General features: G+C 41.5%; 1 protein-coding gene across 1 annotated transcript in view; it reads right to left on the bottom strand.

The window, feature by feature from the left end:
• PRG4 (proteoglycan 4) overlaps nt 1-15,576 on the bottom strand; it is a 40,848-nt gene extending 25,272 nt beyond the window's left edge. Inside the window, exons 1-4 of the mRNA XM_053391428.1 lie at nt 15,481-15,576; nt 8,056-8,175; nt 3,526-3,789; nt 723-869 (exon numbers count right to left, since the gene is read on the bottom strand). Of these exons, the coding sequence (XP_053247403.1) occupies nt 723-869; nt 3,526-3,789; nt 8,056-8,175; nt 15,481-15,553 (604 nt within the window). The 5' untranslated portion in view covers nt 15,554-15,576. The remainder of the gene's footprint in view (nt 1-722; nt 870-3,525; nt 3,790-8,055; nt 8,176-15,480) is intronic.
• Nucleotides 15,577-22,763: the final 7,187 nt, after the last annotated feature.

The following is a 22,763-nucleotide window of genomic DNA, read 5'->3' as shown; positions in this document are numbered from 1 at the left end:
AAAAATAAATGTTAACAAGATTCTTAACAGTATAATTCTTTGTGTTGTGCTGCATTCCTTGAGTATTGCCCCATCCCACATGGTATTTGAAAATTTAACCTCAGATTACTTTGTTTCTTCCGGTATAGACTTTTGAAATCACTTTGGAATAATGACCCATATGGAACCTAGTTATGTGGCATCTCCACGTCTGAAATCTAGTTTTTGAGCTGTAGCAGTGAGACAACTAAATATATTTTGAAGCTATCTGTAGGATCAAGTTCCACAAAAATCTGCACCCTAAGATATATTTTTTTTAAGTTAGTTGTTATAAGCTCCAAGAGTTAACTCTTACATTTACACTTACTTATTTGAACCTACATATTTAATCCAAATTAATTAATAATTTAATGACCACTGAGCATGCTCAGTCATCACTGTACTGTTTTTTTTTGGGGGGGGGGGAATGTGCATCTGTCCTTTTTAGAGTTTTTCTGAGATGTTTTGAAATTCTGAAAGCATAGTTCTTCTCTGCATCTTGGGTATATAACCAGTGACACCCTTCCCTTTAAGACTGGAATTTGTGTATATATTCTGTTAAGATTACTTTTCAAGAAAGAAGAAAGATGCATTAGAGCAGGGGTGGGGGTGTTAATGGGTTTTTTATTTTTTGAAACCTCACTTGTTCTGCTTCTTTCAAACCATTTCTCCTGGCTGATTAAACGTCATTGCAAAAAACTTACCATTCACTTCTTCTTCTTCTTCTTCCAATTCCTCGTCAGTTTTACCCTTCTTCTTCTTCTTGCGCTTATCACCAGAATTTGTTGATGAAGCCATAGTTCTCCGAATCTTCGAAGAGGAGGAGGATGAAGAGGACTGTTCAGAATGTTCTACGGTCAAGCACATACAATCAGCATAAAAAGAAAATTTGTACAGAATACAGTTCTGAGACAACTTTTCCAGAAGGGCCTGTGTCCTCCACCCTAATTTCATGCACTCCTAAAGTGGGGAAATGAAGAGAAAGAAGGCATAGCAAAAGAGCGGGGGGGGGGAGCAGTGTGGTATAGTGGTTAAGAGCAGTAGACTCGTAATCTGGGGAACCGGGTTCGTGTCTCTGCTCCTCCACATGCAGCTGCTGGGTGACCTTGGGCTAGTCACACTTCTCTGAAGCCTCTCAGCCCCACTCACCTCACAGAGTGTTTGTTGTGGGGGAGGAAGGGAAAGGAGAATGTTAGCCGCTTTGAGACTCCTTCGGGTAGTGATAAAGCGGGATATCAAATCCAAACTCTTCTTCTTTTGGTTCTGATCCCAATCACTGCTGGCCTGCAACACCCTGACAGTTTGCCTCAAACGGATTTCAGCCCTTATCAGGATGAAGGATGCTGGAAGACTGGAGAAAGCCCTTTTCAACCCCAACTAAAGAATCATGGCAAGAAAAATTGATGGACTATGCAGAACTGACATACAAGCTACAGGACAAGGCTAACTGTGACTTTAAAGATGAATGGGAACCCTTTACAAAGTATTTGAAGACGCAAGAAAGCGAACTGGACTCCTTGGCTGGTTTTGAATAAACATTCACAAACTTTTAATTGATAATAATCAGCTAAATAGTTTGAGGATCTATACAACTGTGTAACATGCAGAAAACAGCATTTTTAGAGAAATCAAAGACTGGAACTGGGGGAAGTCGGGTGGGGTGGGGGTGGGTGGGTCTCTGTGGGGGGAGAGAGGGGAGGAAAAATGGAGGGGAAAATAAGGATGATATGTTTCTGGATAATATGTTTTGTTTTAATTTTGAATAAAAAAGTTATTAAAAAAAGAGAGAGAAAGCCTTTTTCAAAGTGTCTTATTTTAAAGTCTGAACTGTGAATGGAAGATGCCGGATGCGATTTTGAACGTTTCTGGAAATAATGCGGAAAAATAAAAAATGCGCAAATCAACTGTCTGCTTCAACCTTGTGATGTATTTTCAGCATGGACCACTAGCACTGGAAAACTTGCCTGCTCCCAATCTGGAAAAGTCGTATGTGTTTGTGAGTCAACAAATCAGGGCAATTGTTGCACTGTTGAATCCACTAGTGGAATAACACTTTACAGATAGACCGCAGTCCAAATGGTTGCATGGTTAGTTACTCATCTCAGAGTATGATTTGAAGGCATGTGACCACCATCTTGCTGAAGCTAACAAAGTCTGGGTCAGCACTTATATGGGTGACTGCATGGGAAATGTATGTACAATTCTATAACAGAGGAAAGGTGGGCCCAGAGATGGAAAGAAAATAAAGTCCCAACCAGAGAAGAATGGCAGATGAAGTTGATGGACTATGCTGAAATGGCCAAAACGACCAGAAGAATCAGAAATCAGGAAGACCAAAATTTCAATAAGGAATGGGGAGAAATTATAACTTATCTTAAAGACCATTGTAAACAGTTAAAATCATTAGTAGGATTGGAATATCACTTGTAATCTAAGGGTGAATTCTGGACACAATGGAGATGTAAAAGATTTGGATCATCATAAAGGATGTGGGAGGAAATGATTAATAACATAACCCACAAAGGGGAGAATAGAAGTCCAGGAGATTTATTGGAATCTTGTTTTGATGATTTATGTTTGATATAGCTCTGTAAAATTTTAATTTGAAAAACCAAATATATTTTTTAAAAAAGAAAAAAACAAAGGTGGCATATAGTGCATTGGGTTCCACATCAGAAGAAATGTAAGAATATATAAATAAAATTTATTTATGTTAGAATTGTCTATTCTGCTGTTCAATTAATATATAAAAATCCTCAGAGTAATTTACATATTGGAATACTCTGGGCTTGGGTTTCGTAAAAGAGTTCCCGCCTCCACCCAGGCTACATGGCAAACTATTTTTGAAACTGAATGACTTTCAAAAGCAGTTTGATAGGATCTGGTGGTTTTGTGTTCAGAGGTGGTGGTGAGCCCAATGGGTATGCCCAGGCTCTTGGGGGAGGGGGGGTCCTTGTCAAGGGAAAGTGGGCACACACAAAACACTCAGAAGAAAGAAAGATAGGTAATCAACCTGACAAATAGATTCCCCTTCCCCCAATACTAGTCTGCAAGAAGTATTTCCATTTTCAAGGCACGAGTATTATCAAGATCAATTCCTATATAGCAAGGCAATGGATAAAGGATCGTGGTTTAAAACACACACAAACAAACACACACACACACAGAGAGAGAGGGGGGGGGCTTTACTCTATGCAGGCAATCTTAAAAGAGCCCAGGACAGAGAGAAATACCTTTTACGTAGCAAAAGCTCCAGATATATGAACTACAGCATTAGTTTGCCACAACCTGGTAGGACATTTAGAATATTGGTAGATGGAGCTTGGAGAATCAGTAAAAGGATTCATCAACATATTAAAGCTTCAGTGAGTTCCATTTTCTTTTCTGCAGCCCTGCCATCTCTCTCAAGGCTCACAATTACAGTAAATCGCGATGAATCACAGAACTTAGAAAAAATAAATCTACACACAACTCCAAGAAGTCCATATCACGTCTACTTTTTCATACCTTCCATAATTTCATGCGACACTTTCTTTTGCTTCTTTTTCTTCTTTGGAGGGATGGGTTTAGGTTTCATTTTGGGTTTGGGTTTAGGCTTGGGTTTAGGTTTGGGCTTGGGCTTAAGTTTGGGAGAACGTTTGGTTGTAGACTTTGGCTTTGGTGTTGTAGTTGATGGTTTGGCCGTGGTGGTCGTTGGCAGAGGCGTGGTTGTGGTCGTTGTCGTTGTCGTTGAGACCGTGGTGGTGGTGGTGGGTGCCGGAGTAGTCGGAACTGCAACCAGGCATAAAACTCAAATTTCAGTTCAGGTTTTTCTTCTAATACCAAAATTAGCATTGTTGTTTACCATTTTCAATTCACAGTTTTAAACAAAAGGATTGTTAAATAAACTCACCTTTTCAAAAATTCAGGTAGGTAGCTGTGTTTGTCTGACGCAGCATAAATATATAAAAATTTTTTTACAGAAATGTCCAGTAGCACCTTAGAGACCAACTAAGTTTGTGCATTTCGTATCTGAGGAAGTGTGCATGCACACAAAAGCTCATACCAAGAACAAACTCAGTTGGTCTCTAAGGTGCTACTGGACAATTATTATTTTTTAATATTTCTTTTCAAAAATGTTACTTTTGCAAAGGCTAGTTTCCAAAAAACTAGGTTTCTTATGTCTCATTTTTAACTCCCCAGGCTTCACCTCTGATTTGCCACATTCTGCTGTGCTGCCTCACCAAAAGTCCCAACATTTTTAAAATTAAATGTTTGCAGAAGAGCCTTGCGCACAGTTCTTTATATTGCTCTACCCCTTTAAACTGCTGTTCCAAAATCATATCCTTCCAGGTAACAAATTAAGCAGGGGCATCAGGCAGAATAATATTCATTCTAACAAGTAACGCATATTTAGGTAGTTATTGTATATACCATGTTACATTTTAAAGGAAAAATCAGTAAGTTCACAAATATTACAAACAGTATATATGCACTGAAAGCAGTGAACCTGTTTGTCATGTCCAATAAGTTCAGAAGATCTATTTTTAAATATGACCTAACAGTGAATGCAACCCTTAATCTCCGGATGAGACTGTTTTAGGTATAATATGCATTATAATATATATTCAAGGAAAGCAGGCATGAGAAAACCCACAAAGAAGTGAGAACCCACATTCTCATTTTGATAGACTCAGTTGCAAGCTGATACTTCTACATTATTTTGAATCTGTGCAATGAGCTTAAGACACCCCCCTCCTGATGTTTCATCAACACGACAAAGTATTATTTATTTATTTATCAGTAATGGAACACTGAGAAGCAGAGATCTTCCTAGGTGGCCGGTGGATTTAACAAAGTGGGGCAGGCGACTGGCAGCTTTAGTTTAGACCTTAACGTTTGCTTCCTGTTTATTTCCGTTTTGTGTTCCTCTGGACTTGTTTTCATCCTGCCCCATATATTACTCTAACATTACAGACAGCAATAACAGTGAATAGCGAATAACACTATGCCCCCTTCCTTTAAAAAAATAAATAAACAGTGCGTGAAAACAAACATATTGGTGTCGTACATCCAAAACAGCTATGCTCCATTTCCCCCTTCTCCAGGAAGATGAAGGCATGAGGTGGAGGGGGGCTGGTTTGCCTCTGCACATTGCACCCTTCAGAGAAACAAGCCAAATATCCACTCTCCAAGGCTAGCTCTAATCTCAAGAGACCCCTTAGCAAAGTGTCCTGGGATGAAGCTGGCATCTCTGAGCTGTTATTTAAAATCAGCCACTCTATTCTCCGCTTAAGCATTGCTTCAGAGCATGGGTAGGCAAACGAAGACCTGGGGGCCAGATCCAGCACAATTGCCTTCTCAATTCAGCCCATGTGCAGTCCAGGAATCAGCGTGTTTTTACATGAGTAGAATATGTCCTTTTATTTAAAATGCATCTCTGGGTTGTTTGTGGGGCATATGAATTTGTCCATTCCTTCCCCCCCAATATAGACCGGCCCCCTGCTGAAAAAGTTTGCTGACCCCTGATCTACAGCAACACACCAGCAATAGAAATAAAGTAATAACAACCAAGACTTAAGAGTGTCTGGAAAAGAAGGGACTTTTTCAAACTTTTTTTTTCTTAACAACAACAAATAAAATAGACCTTTCTGTTTTTGAATCACTTTATATCCTTTTCCCTGTTCTTTTGGGGGTGGCTGCCATTTTGTTTGGGGAGGACTGTGTGTCCCCCACAAGGTCTGAGGGACAGTGGACCGGCCCCCTTCTGAAAAAATTTGCTGACCCCTGCTTCAGAGCATATGTGGGGAATTAAAATGGTGCTTCATTGACCTGGCAACTTGGTGCAACAGGTTCAGGGTAAACTTTGCAGTAAACTTTGCAATGGCCTGGGCCTTTGCAGTCGCCAAATGGTTTAGGTCATGCTAAACACACATGCCAGTTGCCGAAACGCTTTGCATTTGTTCAACAGAGACCTAGGTTCTGAGAGTATCATCTGCCACCAAAAGACTTTATTGTCCTGGTGGAGGCGGCGGGAATTGGGAGTTGACTTTAAACGAATGATTTTGTTGTTGTTGATGAATGGAAACTCACAGGACATTTATTCCCTCTGGACTATCTTAGGGGCAAACAAGGCCATTTTTCCACAGCATTCTGCCATGGCATGGCCACTCTATTACCCCTTTATTACAACCAAATTCTACCCTGGCACAGCTCCACTGAAGCCAAATGAAGTTATGTCTGCTGAAAATCCAGACTGGGTTAAACAGGAGGCAGTAAATGTGGGTGTGGGTGGCATATAAAGGATAAAAATAATTTGAAAATAAATAAATGGAACTCCACAAACTTTTGATTCCCCGCTGTTTTTTTTAGTTTTACTGTTTTATAGTATAACTGGCTGAATGTTCAGCATTATTGCTGGCGAGTGCAGGTGGAAGGAGAACAGGATATTGCAAAGGCTCCTAGAGCCACATTGCATCTTGCTGTAGGGATAGTTCCACCCAGTGGACTGTACATTTTGTCCTCATTGCAGCAGTGTCCTGAACTTCCTCCTGTAATGAAGCAATGGCACGCTTTGACCTTAGAGAAAGGTTATAGCTCAGTGTCAAAGCACATGAAAGATCCCAAGTTCAGATCCTAGCAGCTCCATGACTTCTGTCTGAAACCCTGGAGAGCCACTGCCAGTCTCTGTTGTGTAGATGACCTTGCAAATGCTGTTGGACTGCAACTCCCATAAAATCCTGACCATTGGCAATCCCAACCGGGGCTAATGGGAGTTGGAATCTAACAACATTTGGTGAATCACAGGTCAGCCACTGCTGGTGTAGACAGTACCGAGTTAGATAGACCAATAGTCTGACTCAGCTCGAGGCAAATTCCTATGTGCCCCTTGAGAATACCACTGGGTTTCAGGCTTACCCAACTCCCTGTCTATATAACACCCATAACTGGGATGAGGTGTCACAGAAGAAGCTGATTAACTATGGGAATAGAGCCTGTTCTAAAATATGCACAGCCCCATTGCGGGTTCAGTTATTTTCATGTGGTGCCACTGGCCAGAAGCCAGCCAATTTGCTCTCTCCCCTGCCAACACATGAAAGTTCCCCAGCTTGTATTATAGGTACAGTGGTACCTCCAGTTACGAACTTAATCCGTTCCAGAGGTCCATTCGTAACCGGAAACCGCTCATAACATTAGGCGCGCTTTCGCTAATGGCACCTCCTGCTGCTGCCGCACCGCTGGAGTGCAATTTCTGCTCACATCCTGGGGAAAAGTTCACAACAAGGGGCATCTACTTCCGGGTTAGCGGAGCACATAACCTGAAGCATTTGTAAGGGGGATGATACGTAACACGAGGTACCACTGTAAAGGTAAAGGACCCCTGGACGGTTAAGTCCAATCAAAGGCGACTGTGCGGTTGCAGTGTTCATCTCGCTTTCAGGCTGAGGAAGCTGACGTTTGTCCACAGACAGCTTTCCAGGTCATGTAGCCAGCATGACTAAACCGCTTCTGGCACAACAGGACACCGTGACGGAAACCAGAGCACATGGAAACACCATTTACCTTCCTGCCACAGCGGTAGCTATTTATCTACTTGCACTGGTGCGCTTTCAAACTGCTAGGTTGGCAGGAGCTGGGACAGAGCAACGGGAGCTCACTCTGTTGCGGGCATTCGAACCGCCAACCTTCTGATCGGCAGACCCAAGAAGCTCAGTGGTTTAGATGACAGCGCTACCCACATCCCATGATGATACAACCATTATAACAAAATTGATAACTGGCAATCATATAGCTAAAAGCAGAAGTTCTAGTTCTAGTAAATCTTAGAATCATAGACCTGTGGAGTTGGAAAGGACCGCAAGGGTCATCTAGCTATTGCCCTGCAATGCAGGAATCTTTTGCCCATTGTGGGGCTTGAACCCACAGCCCTGAGATTAAGAGCCTCGTGCTCTAGCAACTGAGCTGTGTTGCAGTATTAACACTGGAAATAGATCCTGAGGTTGAACCTTTGATTAGCCTCTTGAGCTTGAAAGGCAAAAAAGTGCTTACAACACTCACCTACTAAACATGCTTCTTCGTAATCTGGACAACACTTGCCGTATCTGTCACAATCTGCATCGCAGTCGCACGGTCTCCCCCTTTCAAAACTCTCAGAGCAACGTCCTTTGCAAGACAGTTCTACACAGGATGATGAAAGAATGTTAGTACCGTTTTCTTCACCTGCATGAAGGAAATCTGTTTGAATGAAGATGCTATCTGGGTCCTATATTTGAGGGTGTAGCCAAAGCTGTCCCTTCACTTAGGGAAGGCACTGTGATCCAACAGAGACCTTCACCAGAGGTACAGGGTGGAAGGTGATATGTGCCAAGTGCCCCTCCTTGCTGTTGTGTGCTTCAGAGGGTTGGTGGGCCCTCCAGAACAGTGTGGGAGGTGTCATGGTGGAACTGCAGGGGCGGAGCCAGCAAGAAGCTCCTCCCTCCCCGATCCACTGATCAAAGCCCGCACTTGAGCAAAGAACATTCAACAAAGAGACTTCATTTGATACAACCTTGGATTTTTTCATGTAAAAAGAGCAGTCGGTGCCATCATGAATCAAGGATTTCTGAATTTATTTATAATAACATCTGTGCAAGTTCAAATTCAAATTCACTAATGGATATCCTTTAGAATCTATGCTGGGGTCCTCTTTAACCCATCCTCGTTATTCCTGTGTTATTCTAATGAGAAAATCTCAGAATAATCGTGTCGTTTATCATTTCATGTCATTTGAAAGTTAATATCGTAGTATATTAGGTATAGTGTGTGAATGATACATATCTTTTTATATTCTTTGACTTCATGCTAGAAGTTTGCAGATAACCAACAGGGAAAATACAGCATGTTACGTACATCTTTGTCTCTTTGTCTGGCAAGCAGTTGTGAAACATGTCTACAAGACTATTGCGTCTATGGCTATTGGTTCTGCAAAGCCCACTGTCACAAAAATATGGCATATATTGGAACGCCAACTGATTTGAATTGCTTCCTATGTAACACAGCTAACAAGGAACCAGAGAGTTTGCTTGTACTGACTTAGCATGGGGAAGATTCAGCCAAATGTGTCTGTTTGCATTGGAATCTAAATAACGTACTCGAAAAATAGAGGACATTTAAAAAGTCGTGCATATAAAGCTTTCGGAATCCAAGAAGCTCAATTTCCACAATGTGATTTTAAGAAACTATTGAGTTCCTCTTGGATGATTCCCATGACTGGGTATCCATAATATTTGTTCACCAGTTGTATTGTGAAGTGCACTTTGGTTCCCTGAGGAGTATCACACAGGAACAAATTGCATGTAGAAGTTATTCACATGGCATTACATGTTTCTGCCACCACCCACAGGAATTACTCATACACGTCTCAAAATTGTGCCAGGAGAACTGGCAGGACTGAGTTTGCAGATCACAATGAAAAATATTCACCAATATGAGAGAGAGAGAGAGAGAGAGAGAGAGAGAGAGAGAGAGAGAGAGAAGAGATGACACAAAAAGGAACATCCAAAACACAAGACAACAAGTAACATGTACCAAAGAGAAGGATCTTAAGGCAGTGGTTATTCAAACTTCCACCTAGCATTCTAGAGGGATCCTGTGGGGTCCAGCAGCCCTGATGTCTGCTCAGGGTCTCCTCTCATATCAAGTGGCTAGGTCTGCAAGCAACCATTTACTGCATATTTCCCAGAATGCCTTCTGGGTTGGCTGCTCTGGCCATTGCAAAAAATTAAAAAGGCAGGTCCTAGCCACGCTTGGAACTCTGCCACAGCCACTGCCAACACCAGCGGATATTCCTGAGGAGGCCCATCTATGTGTAACCCCTGAAACGTCGAGCTGTCACCACTTTTGACCATTATGGAACTTTTCCTCAATTCAAAATCAGCTTGTTCTTCTGCTAAGGAGTCCCACAGCATATTTGCAGGGGAATTCATATACATTGCATAGTTGGGCTTATATGTTGACCATACCCAAACTGATAGGGTTCCCCTTCTTGACATGCACCTCACACTTCCTTGCAATTGCATATGACAGGAGAAGATCAGGTCAGACTTACTGACTTGCAGGCAGGGATGGAGGCAGGGAGAATTTTGGTTCCGTTCCCATTTAAAGGCAAACCTACCTAATTCACAGGGACATGGGTGGCGCTGTGGGTTAAACCACAGAGCCTAGGGCTTGCCGATCAGAAGGTCAGCGGTTCGAATCCCTGCGACGGGGTGAGCTCCCGTTGCTCGGTCCCTGCTCCTGCCAACCTAGCAGTTTGAAAGCACCTCAAAGTGCAAGTAGATAGTAAATAGGTACCGCTCCTGCAGGAAGGTAAACAGCAGTTCCATGCGCTGTTCTGGTTCACCAGAAGCGGCTTAGTCATGCTGGCCACATAACCCGGAAGCTGTACGCCGGCTCCCTCGGCCAATAAAGCGAGATGAGTGCCTCAACCCCAGAGTCGGCCACAACTGGACCTAATGGTCAGGGGTCCTTTTACCTTTACCTAATTCACAAGTCTTGAAACAATGCGCAAGTTAAGAGGCTTGCACTGCTCTCAATTTTGCAAGGTAGTTCTTTGCCCAAGTAATATGTACAGTAGTTAATGTGCATAAAAATGCATCAGTAAAGATAACACCAAAAACTGCATTTTATTAGGCAAAATTGCATTCAAAAGAGTACTAGGAGAATGATGATGAATTTTCATGTGGCTATACATACACACACAAGACAAACTAATGGGGAGAACAGAACTTAATACCAGAAAAAAAAGAGAAAACTGGGGAAAACCGAAATTAACACCCCTACTTGCAGCGCAGCTCATCTACCTTTCATGATCTTCTTGTTGGGAAAATCCCTAATAAGCTCCCCCAAAGAGTTTGAAAACCACTGCCTTAAGTGAACATACCCGTGCTTATTCATACCGGAGCTTTAAAAAATGACTGTGGTCGAAGACTTACCTCCAACACAGCTTGTCTTGTAATCTGGGCAGCACTCCATGTAGAGAAGGCAGCTACTATCACACTGGCAGCCATGATTCCTAGAATACCCTTCCCCACATCTCCCTGCACAGCTTGATATATCTAAAAATCACACAATATGGCTGTAAACATTGCCAAACCAGAATCGTATGTTAGAAAAGAACAAATGGCAAAGCATTGTTGTGTTGTTTCCCCTCACCACTTTTTAAAAAATATGCATATTCATTGTAATATGATGAATCAGATAGATGGTGTTGGACTTTCGGAGGAAGAGAGGGGAACTAGCCCTGTTGTATATCAGGGCAGGTTGTGTGGAGAGAGTCTCTTCCTATAAATTCCTGGGAGAAGACCTCACTTGGAAAAACAATACAACTCAGGTGGTTAGGAAGGCCCAACAGAGACTCGATTTCCTCAGGGTCTTGTGAAAAAACAATGTTAAACAAGAACTGATGACCTTCCACAAAAGAAAGTGTCCTCTCATATTGTATTAGAGTGTGGTACAGTTGGTTTGACAGCCACAGATAGAAAGTCTTTACAGAGGGTGGTGAACACAGCACATGATATCATGGGCTGTCCCCTGAGCCTGCAAGATGACATTGCAAGGGATCGATGCCTTAGGAGAGCGAGAAAAATTCTCAGGGATGATTCACATCTCGGTCAGCACCTCTTTAATCTTCTACCCTTGGGCAGGAGATATAGAAGTATAATCAGTCGTACCAACAGGCTAAAAAAGAGTTTCTATCTGTGGGCTGTTAGGCTGCTGCACGGAAAATAATATAGTGCAACTGACTTTTGGGGTTGGTGTGTTGTGCGACAAGCACACAGAGTGCAATGAGATTGAGTGTTTGTGGGGAGGGGAGGGAGGCTCAGTTAATTTCATTGTACACAGGTTGTACATTGACAATAAAGGTATTGTTGTTGTTGTTTAGTCGTGTCTGACTCTTTGTGACCCCATGGACCAGAGCACACCATGGACCAGACCACGTATTATTATTATTATTATTATTATTATTATTATTATTATTATTGCTTCAACCTAGCTCCTGTCATAGTCACCAAGTTCTTCCTTTTGCCAGAGAAAGTGGGGAAGCTGTGGCCTCCAACCCCTATCAAAAAGTGGGCAAACCCATTGTGCTCATGTGGGCTTGTATCCAGGCTGCTTTGGATCTCATCTACATCTGTTCGATTAAGAACTGCTTTAATATATTCTGCAGGTTGGTATGAACTGAACATAGTTCAGTGCTGACGTCAATGACATTTTGCTTTATCTTGAACATCCTACTAAACTAAGCAGCTAATTTGATATCCAGAGTTGTGAGGTTATATGGGTTCTTTTAAAAAAAGAAAAACAAAAAACGATTTGACCTAAAAAAAAATAAATTGCTTACATGGCCAGTTGAAGCATGATGGGTTAAGTCAGGCATAGGCAAACTCGGCCCTCCAGATGTTTTTGGGACTACAACTCCCATCATCCCTAGCTAGCAGGACCAGTGGTCAGGGATGATGGGAATTGTAGTCTCAAAACATCTGGAGACCCATTTTTGCCTATGCCTTGGTTAAGTATTCAGCTAGGTTTTATGAGTAGACCAATGGAAATTAAGTTAACCATATCCATTCATTTCAATGGGCATATGTTAAGTAGAACTAAAATTGGTTGCAGCCCAATGTGTGTGGCCAAAGAACAGAGTTCAGTAACAGAAAACATGTTAGAAGTTTGCTCCCATCACTTGAGCTATATCACAGGAGCCAACTCCTAGGGGCCGAGGTCTCTTTGTCGCTGCTCCCCCTAAAATATCTGATGGGCACTGCCATTCAAATGATGTCTGTGTGCCACATCAAGTGACCAGTTATGCAGAGTGGGGCTTACCTGGGGCCCCTCAATATTTTATTCAAGTTGGCGCACCTGAGGTATATAATATAGGGTATGCTACCGGGGAAAATCTTTTATTGTCCTAAGGATATTATAGCTGGTTCTGGTTCTTGGACAACATGAACAATTCACTGGATCAATCAGTCCTTAAAATAATTTTGTGCTTTTGCAAGCCCTTCAGCTAAAAACCATTCCACTATGCTCATTATTCACGATGCCTGAAAACACTTCAGTGTTGCTTAATATGATCCTGCTATCTCATTGGAATTGGGTAGTTATTCCATATATTTGGAGACTCACTGTTCTGAGTCCTTCAGGCAGTCACCCTTTCTCCAAGGAAGGATTGTCCAGAACGTGGACTATCCACTGTTACAGAAACCTCATCCATCAGGCTTTAAGCAAATACTTGCTTAACTCCAATTGCCACACAGTGCCTACAATATATCAGAGCCAGGCTGTGTTTATGCTCTAGCATCATGTTCACTTTTCTCATGTCGTGGAACTAGCTGACATCTACTCTGGTTTTAGCAACAACAAAAAGTGCAGTTAAGGCAGTGGTGGAGCATCTATTTTGCATGCAGAAAATACAGGTTGCTCAGTAAGGGAGGCTGTCTGAATCCCTAGGGCAGGCATGGCCAAACTTGGCCCTCCAGCTGTTTTGGGACTACAATTCCCATCATCCCTGACCACTGGTCCTGTTAGCTAGGGATGATGGGAGTTGTAGCCCCAAAACAGCTGGAGGGCCAAGTTTGGCCGTGCCTGCCCTAGGGGGTCACTGACAGTGTGGACAATACAGAACTAGAAGGACAAAGGGTCTCACTCAGTATAAGGGAGTTTCCTATGCCAATCTGATTTTATGATATTTTGAAAGTGGACTAGAGGTGCATCGACAAGAAAAGACTTGGACGAAAAGGAAGAGTGATGCTTCCATCTACAGTCAGTTAAAAAATGGCTGCCCCTCATTTGGCATCTCCAGCATGGCTCCATATACTCATAAAAACAGGACTGCCCACAATTTGCTGCGTGAACCAAACTCCCAAAGAGCTCATCAACCATTACAGTGGCTTGTGGTGAAGCTTTATCACAGTTACGGCCAGAGGTGCCGACTTGCAAGGGCGATTCAGGGAGCAAGCAGGTGCATTTGCAATGTCACGACATGTCGATCGTGCCTCCTTTCCTAAGCCCTGGGCATTGGAAACAATGTGCCGGGCCTCTGACAGGATACTGCAGCCCTCCTGCCTCTTTCCCAAAGATGGGAGGGCTTTGGGAAGGTGGTGAGAGGGCTCTTGGACTCAGCAGAGTATTGTGCCTCCCTTCCCAAGCCGGGCAGAAGCTTCCAGGGCTTTGAGAAGGACTAGCTTAGCATTTAGGGGACTAGCTTAGTCTTCCTAGTCCACTGACCACACACCACTGATTCACAGTTTCAGTTCCAAGCAAAAGACGTGTGTGATCCATAGACACAAAACGTTTTCATGTTCCTCTGTCAGATTGAACAACTATTTAATGTTCAAACCCAGATAGGAAATCTCACTAGGATCACAACAGCCTGAGTTTGGGGCTAGTACAGGGCTAGCACAGAATCAGATGAAGAGTGTGATTCTAGGCAAATGGTGTGTGTGTGTGTGTGTGTTGGACTTATTGACTTGTTATTGAGTTGTTCACTGCACCAAGGCATCCTTCACTTTGACCAACAAAGACCAAACATTTAGTAGACAAGCCAAATGAAATTACTCAAGACAAGGAGTCGCAACCGGACACAACAAGAAACAACATGTACACAATACGGAAGACAATGGCCATACTTTTTCAAACAACACAAATTGGACAGACATATGACCATAACATTTCAGAGGAAGAATTGAAACATATGAATTATTTTGTGAAGTTTAAGTAAACCACTGTATAAGCATTTGAGAAGACATGATCTGGTTTCTACAGAGAGTGTAGCCAAAGAATAGACATTAAGTGACTTCTTACAGTTCACTGAAACCACAAGGTGTGCCACACATTGATACAACATAAAACCCTTAATTTCTGTCCTTCATTAAGGCCATCTTCACCATGGATGAAAAACAGCAAAAAATAAAAAGAAAGATCAGATTCTTAGACTGTAATGAATAGAAACTGATACGCACCCCGGGTCACTGCACACAGTTTAGTCAAAGTTAAATCCTTGTAAGGGTCATAAATTATTTCCTCTTTAGTGGGGCTCCAAAAGTTCTTAACTTTAACTTCACCATACCCTTAGTTTCTGTATTATGCACACATTATGAAGATTACAGAAACATGTAAAAAGATGTGCTATTTTAAAATTATTGAGTAATTTTTGTAGTACAGGATATGCTTAAAAATAGAAACAATTATCCCGAAGATCATATTTGTCAAATTTCTTGACAAAAGTTTTCAAAATATTTCAAAATATTTGTCATATTTCTTGACAAAATTCACATGGCCATCATTAGCACAAGCTCCAGCATTATGGTTGCCTAAATGTGCTTTTATTCCAATTAAATCTTAATTGGAATAATTTAATTTGAAAATCTTCAAATTAGTTATGGGTTGAGCTGTGAGTCATTAGCTCCTTAAAAAATATTGCTTTTGCTTGACGTTTTACAATACCTTGTGAAGAAACTTGCTGTGCCAGGAACACTGAAAGCAAAATAAGGGAGATCCTATATATATTCCATGCCATGGTGATTTTCAGGGAATACCTCTTTCCTTAAAATAAACAAAATAAAAAGTTTATTTATTATTATTTTCATCATCATAATTCCAACATCCAGATATATACACTGTTCATAATTTTGATCTGATATGTTATTTGTAAGCTCACAGGGCAATCCTGTACAATGTCTACTCAGAAGTAAGCTACACTGAGTTCAGTGGGACTTGCTCCCAAGTAAGTGTGGACAGAATTGCCATTTTAACACTGACCTAGGAAAATGCATATAAATTATATATGTCATATCAGCTGAGCATGAAGAATATGTAGCAGAAGATTTAAAAAGTCACAGCCTATAACATACTTTGCCAAAGAAAAGTGCTAGATAAATTCTACGTAGATTTATTTATAAAAATATTAATATACCACTATTCATTAAAAAAAAAATCCAAAGAGCTTTAAAAAGTCATATTATTATTGAAGATGTTAAGTAATTTATGTACATATGTTCAACCACACTCAGCTTTGTAAAATGAATAATATCTAATGGGATCAATTGCGTCCTAGAGATAAAATGGACATGCAAAAAATAAACACATTCAATAACTTTTGGTTACTTCTAAATATATTGAACCTATTATCACCTTCCTTCCTATCGTTACATAAATTTATGATATTTCACAGCTCATCTATACTTCATTATGAATCACCCTGTAGTTTACTATATTATACAGTAAAATTTGTAACATGCAATTTTTAAATGTCCTATGGGTTTTTTAAAGAAATATTATTTGTTTCAAACCACGTCAATTATTTATATTTAATTTCTACCCTGTATCTATACCTATAATTATAATCTTTTAAAATGTATGCATAATCTTTCCACATAAAAAGATCTGTCAATCCCAAACAATGCTTAAAATAATCAAGAGGAATATCCAACTAAATCCTACTCAGAGTAGACCCACTGAAAGTCCATTGATTTCACTGGGTCTACTTGGTTTATGACTTGGTTGGCTATCACCCTTACATTGTAGTCTATATTTATCCATTACATTCTCAATGTTTTGTTCCTGGGTGTCCTTAAAGGGTATGAACCCTTTGAACGAAGTTCTGTAACAGAAAAGAGATGTTATGCTTACCCTCCCAATGGCTGTTTCTGTTTGCAGTGATTCTCCAAATGCTTATATATACCGGTATATATTGGTGAGAATCTATTGGGATGAACTAATTAGGCAGCATGTTAGACAAAACCAACTGTGACAACCCATGACAGCAAATTTTCCACATCTATTGGAAACCATCCCAGAAGACTAGACAGCACCATCTGGAAAACACTCCCATTAAGAAAAATGACTATGAAAAATAAATAAATTTAGACTTATTAGTCAACACATTTAGAATATTTTAGTTAAGCGAACAAACTGTCCCGAGAGAAGAGATGGATCTGGCAGGCATTTGCACTGAATAGCAGTAGCAGATCATCGTGTCAAATAAAACAAAAGAGGAACTTGAAAATGTGAAGTACATGTTGAAGCATATAGTCACATTGTTTTGGGGAGAGTTTGGGGAAACACCACTGATTGGGGGTTACTGTAGTCGCTGGAGTCTAACCCCTGGGGCAGGTGGGAGACAACACCCCAAATTCATTATTTTCTTTTTTAAAAAAATTAATAGATCTTTATTGAAAGTTCAAAAAGTACATAACCATATGTGGACCAAACATGGTGAGATGCAAACAAAAAAGGGGGGGGGGGGAGAAACAGAACCTGTGCAGAAGGGAAAACCGGGGGGGACCCCAAAACTGTATATTTTACAAGGTTGTTACTGTACTTCACCAGATCTTAACCTATTTCAGTATTTGTAAGAATGGATTCCAAATATAATTGAATTTGTCCATGGCAAGTCTGTGTTTCTGGGGGACAGGAGGCAGGCAGGTGTGGAGGATTCCCTGGTCCTGAATGGGGTAAATGTGCCCCTGAAGGACCAGGTGCACAGCCTGGGAGTCATTTTGGACTCACAGCTGTCCATGGAGGCACTGGTCAATTCTGTGTCCAGGGCAGCTATCTACCAGCTCCATTTGGTACGCAGGCTGAGACCCTACCTGCCTGTGGACTGTCTCGCCAGAGTGGTGCATGCTCTAGTTATCTCCTGCTTGGACTACTGCAATGCGGTCTATGTGGGGCTACCTTTGAAGGTGACCCGGAAACCACAATTAATCCAGAATGTGGTAGCTAGACTAGTGACTGGGAGTGGCCAGCGAGACCACATAACACTGGTCTTGACAGATCTTCATTGGCTCCCAGTAGGTTTCTGAGCACAATTCAAAGTGTTGGTGCTGACCTTTAAAGCCCTAAATGGCCTCAGCCCAGTATACCTGAAGGAGCATCTCCACCCCCATCGTTCTGCCCGGACACTGAGGTCCAGCTCCAAGGGCCTTCTGGCAGTTCCCTCCCTGTGAGAAGCCAAGTTACAGGGAACCAGGCAGAGGGCCTTTCGGTAGTGGCACCCGCCCTGTGGAACGCCCTCCCATCAGATGTCAAAGAGAACAACAACTACCAGACTTTTAGAAGCCATCTGAAAGCAGTCCTGTTCAGGGAAGCTTTTAATGTTTAACAAACTATTGTATTTTAATATTTTGTTGGAAGATGCCCAGAGTGGCTGGGTAAACCCGGGCAGATTGGCGGGATATAAATAATAAATTAGTAGTAATAGTAGTAGTAGTAAGTTGTTCGTATGTTGTGAGTTTGTATAAGTCTTCGTAGAAGGTAGTCACACTTTTATTTTTCCCATTCATCAGTATCAGTCTTTTTGCTGTGGTTAGGGGCATGGAGATTCCACTCATATTGTCCTTTTGTTAGGTTCCATGTGCTGGGTATATAATTCAAAAAGGATATTTTGCTCTGTATATGTAAGGTTGTTCTGTACAGTTCTGTTGATGGTTTCAGTTACCTTCTGCCAAAAGTCTTTCAATGTAGGACAATGAAAAAATGTATGTTTTAGAGAAGCATTATCCCTGTTGCATTTCCAACAGTTAGATGCCTCAGACAGCCCTTTTTCAAACAAACACAATGGGGTCCGGTATATTCTAAATATTATTTTTTGCTGTATGAACCTCAATTTAAGATCCAGAGACACCCTTGTTATAGCAGTTAAAACAGTTTCCCACTGTGTGACCAAAATTGAGATCTCTAGTTAGTTCTTTATTCCAATCTTCCCTCAATACCTGTATATCAAATTGATTTGTTAATAACAAAGATTTATATATGTTGATTGCCAGTTTTTTTGTTGTGTGGGAGTTAATCAACTGCTTCAATATCTTTGGGATCTCTAAGGCTGTAAAAGCTACTGGTCCGTAGATGGTGGTTAGTGTTTTAACTGGAGATATTTGCATTGAACAAATGTAGGTAATCTGCATATGTTTCTTAAAATGGAATACTTACAAAATTCATCCTCTTCGTTTATCAACTTGACTAACTTTAATATACCCAAATTTATCCACCTCTTCCATATGACCACTTCTTTCCCGATTTTTAGAACCACTGAGCCTCTTGGGCTTGCCAATCAGAAGATCGGCAGTTCAAATCCCCGCGATGGGGTGAGCTCTGTCCCAGCTCCTGCCAACCTAGCAGTTTGTAAGCACACCAGTGCAAGTAGATAAATAGGTACCGCTGGGGTGGGAAGGTAAATGGCATTTCCATGCACTCTGGTTTCCGTCACGGTGTCCTGTTGCACCAGAAGCGATTTAGTCATGCTGACCACATGACCCGGAAAGCTGTCTGTGGACAAACGCCAGCTCCCTCGGCCTGAAAGCAAGATGAGCGTCACAACCCCATAGTCGCCTTTGCCTGGACTTAACTGTCCAGGGGTCCTTTACTTTACTTTATTTATTTATACATACATACATACATACATACATACATACCTCGAACATCTGGCTGGGTTTCTCCAGCCACCTAGAGGTGCGATAAGGAATTGTGAATGCTCACATGCTATCACCATATCTTTAATATAATAAAGTGTGATGGGGCCATGTACTCTAATAATCTGTGCATATTACTTCATCGCACTTTATATTTTAGGCCTAGTGGGAATGTTGGAAGTCCATGCTTCTCCCTGCTCGTTCCAAAAAAGAATCCCTTCCAGTAAGTTTAAGAAGCCGCTGAATACGAATCCTGCACCCTGTGTGAGCCACCAAACTAAATGCGGCCCTCCAGCCATGTATTCTGCCGGAAAAGACCTTAACAACTCATTGCTTGTGCAATCTGAGGCAAGAAGGGACCCCTATGGGGCTTATCATGGTATACAGTGGAAGGGGTTGCGTTGAGCCTTGTGTGTGTCATACACTGTGTCATCCTATACTAAGTCCTTCCAAAAGATGTTCACATACTGAAAATAAACAACAGGAAGCATGACGTCAGTATTATAGCTGCCATCTTATATAACGTCTGTGGAGCTCTGCATTCAAAAATTCGATTGGATTCAGACTGGGTTTACTCTTCACTTTAAAAAAGGTAATCTAAACTCAGCATTTGCTTCCCTGGCATGCTAACGAAGCTAGGGGGAAGGGTTTTAATGAACAGGTGCCTTTTCCTGTTTGTAACAGGGTGTGCATAATTAAAATAACCAAGTGTACCTATTCAGAGTTGCCATGTTTTTTTACTGACACTGCTTCAGTGCCTTTAAGCAGCCTCCTGATACACAACTATTAAGCTGGTGGTATTTTCTTCAACACATGATCTGCATGCTGCTAAGCTTCCTCAGTTTAATATCTCTGTGTCAGGCTACTGTTAAAGGCAGAGAATCAGGGCCAGGAGAGGGGGTTAGTGGAACTGTACCTGTTTGCTTCTGCATCCAGCCACTCTAGTCTTTGCAAAATCCTGAGGACTTGTTTTGGAATTGTCTTTTGGCAAAGGCTTATACAGGCAGGGGGAAAGTTTTATTAGGCAATAAATAAATAAATCAACAAGCAGGCATATCATCATTGCATACCGATATTTAAAATGTGCTTACTACTCCCATGCTATGTGTTGTGTGGCTGTAGTGTGCAATTATTCTCCTGTAAGAGAAAAATCAACTATTTTATAAAAACAAAAATCAACTATAAAATCAACTATTTTATAAAAACAAAACAAAACATTTTCTCAACCCGAAGGTTAATTAAACAGGGGGGAAAGACAAGGACCATTATTCAAGCAGACCATTTCATAGTATTTCAAATAAGAGAATGTCCAGGAGAACTTTCTAGATTGTAACAGCTGTTGGGACAGTGGAATGGACTCAGAAATTAGTGGACCTCCTTCACTGAAGATTTTTAAGCAGAGGTTGGGTGTCCATCTGCCATGGATGATGTAGTTGAGATTTCTGCATTGCAAGGGGTTGGACTAGATCATAGCTGTCAACGTTTCCCTTTTTTTAAAGGGAAATTCCCTTATTCCAAATAGGCTTCCTCGCAAGAAAAGGGGAAAGTTGACAGCTATGGACTAGATGACCCTTGGGGTCCCTTCCCAAATCTACAATTCTATGATTCCATGAAAAATGGCATTTGTATGGAATTCTCAGTTCAGAGTCCTAATAGATGATATCGCTGGGAAGGTTCTGGAAGCTGACAAAACTACTTTTTAAAAAGCATAGCAATGTTTTTCGTTAGTGATGATCTTTCCATTATTCCGCTTTGGTCTGCTGTGTAGTTTGTTTCTGCAGTCACATGTCCGTTACAGAATATGTTTATTTTATGGAGTTAAAATTCAGCCGTCTTACATAAAAGTCAGGGCATACATTTTAAATACAGTGGTACCTTGGGTTAAGTACTTAATGCGTTCCAGGGGTCCATACTTAACCTGAAACTGTTCTTAACCTGAAGCACCACTTTAGCTAATGGGGCCTCCCGCTGCCGTTGTGCCACCGCCGCACGATTTCTGTTCTCATCCTGAAGCAAAGTTCTTAACCCGAGGTACTATTTCTGGGTTAGCAGAGTTTGTAACCTGAAGCGTATGTAACCCGAGGTACCACTGTAAAACATTATCTTCTTCCATATTGCAGATGTTAGACTGAGGTTCCCTCAGCTTAGACCTTCTCTGAGGTGAAATGTGGACGGATGAAGACTTAATTGCTAACTCATGTGACACCATCTCAGAACAGCTGTCCTTCATGCTATAATGGGGGTGGCCGCCGGCAAAGCTGCCCCTTGTGTGTTGTCTGGAAATAGGAGGGTTGCTTTCAGAAAGAAGGGATTTTGCCTTGCCCTTCTTCCCTAATGTACTTATGTGCCTTTGTGCTTTTTTGAAGATGAGTAGCCTCCTAACATGTGAATTCATTTTTCCACAGCATTTCCTGCAACTGTTACTGAGTTAGAGGTGTTCTGCAAAAAGACAGAGGAAATCTGGACTAGCCATTAGACCGTCTTAGGCCGGGAATGTAGAGTCTGATTCGCTTTTCCTGCCACTGACTCATGAAATGATGTCGGGGCTATGGGACATTGGATTAAACCTTAAGCAAGAGAGGGAAAAAGAGAATATCAAGAGCTGGGAAAGATGGCTGCACTGAAATACCATATTTTCCTCTCCATTGGGTGTACAGTGGTACCTCAGGTTAAGTACTTAATTTGTTCCGGAGGTCCGTTCTTAACCTGAAGCACCACTTTAGCTAATGGGGCCTCCTGCTGCTGCTGCGCCTCCAGAGCCCGATTTCTGTTCTTATCCTGAAGCAAAGTTCTTAACCTGAAGCACTATTTCTGGGTTAGCAGAGTGTGTAACTTGAAGCGTATGTAACCTGAGCTACCACTGTATAAAGGTGGTGGAAACATATGTGGGCTCAGATGTACACCTTATAACAGTTACATCCCCTAATTTATGCATTTTTGCATGTTTTTGTACATATTCCTTTGCTGGACTAATGCACTTCAAAATTTGAAGAACTACGAATTTTGCAAGTTTGTTCTCTTTTGGTTCGTGTATTGCTTCAGTTAAGTGTGAATCAGGTTGATTTGTCTTGAAATGCAAACTGAATCAAATTTCTTCCCCACCCCTAGTTCTTTTTAGAAGGCTACAGGGGAGTCATAATTGGTCAAAAACAAGGAGGAGGGTGCAGGAGTGGGGCTTGTAGTTTTGATGGAGGCTTGCCACCTTTCTCCTGCCTCAGTCTGGGCACTCTGCTTGCATGTTCGCCATCTTTTTTTAAATTAAGGAATAAAGCAAATACTTTTGGGGGGGGCGGGAACAGAGCAAATCTCCAGGTTCTG

Source organism: Podarcis raffonei, chromosome 6, assembly GCF_027172205.1.
Source record: "Podarcis raffonei isolate rPodRaf1 chromosome 6, rPodRaf1.pri, whole genome shotgun sequence".
NCBI lineage: Eukaryota > Metazoa > Chordata > Lepidosauria > Squamata > Lacertidae > Podarcis > Podarcis raffonei.
Note: the sequence above shows the minus strand (reverse complement) of the source record. Positions and strands in the feature narration are given on the sequence as shown.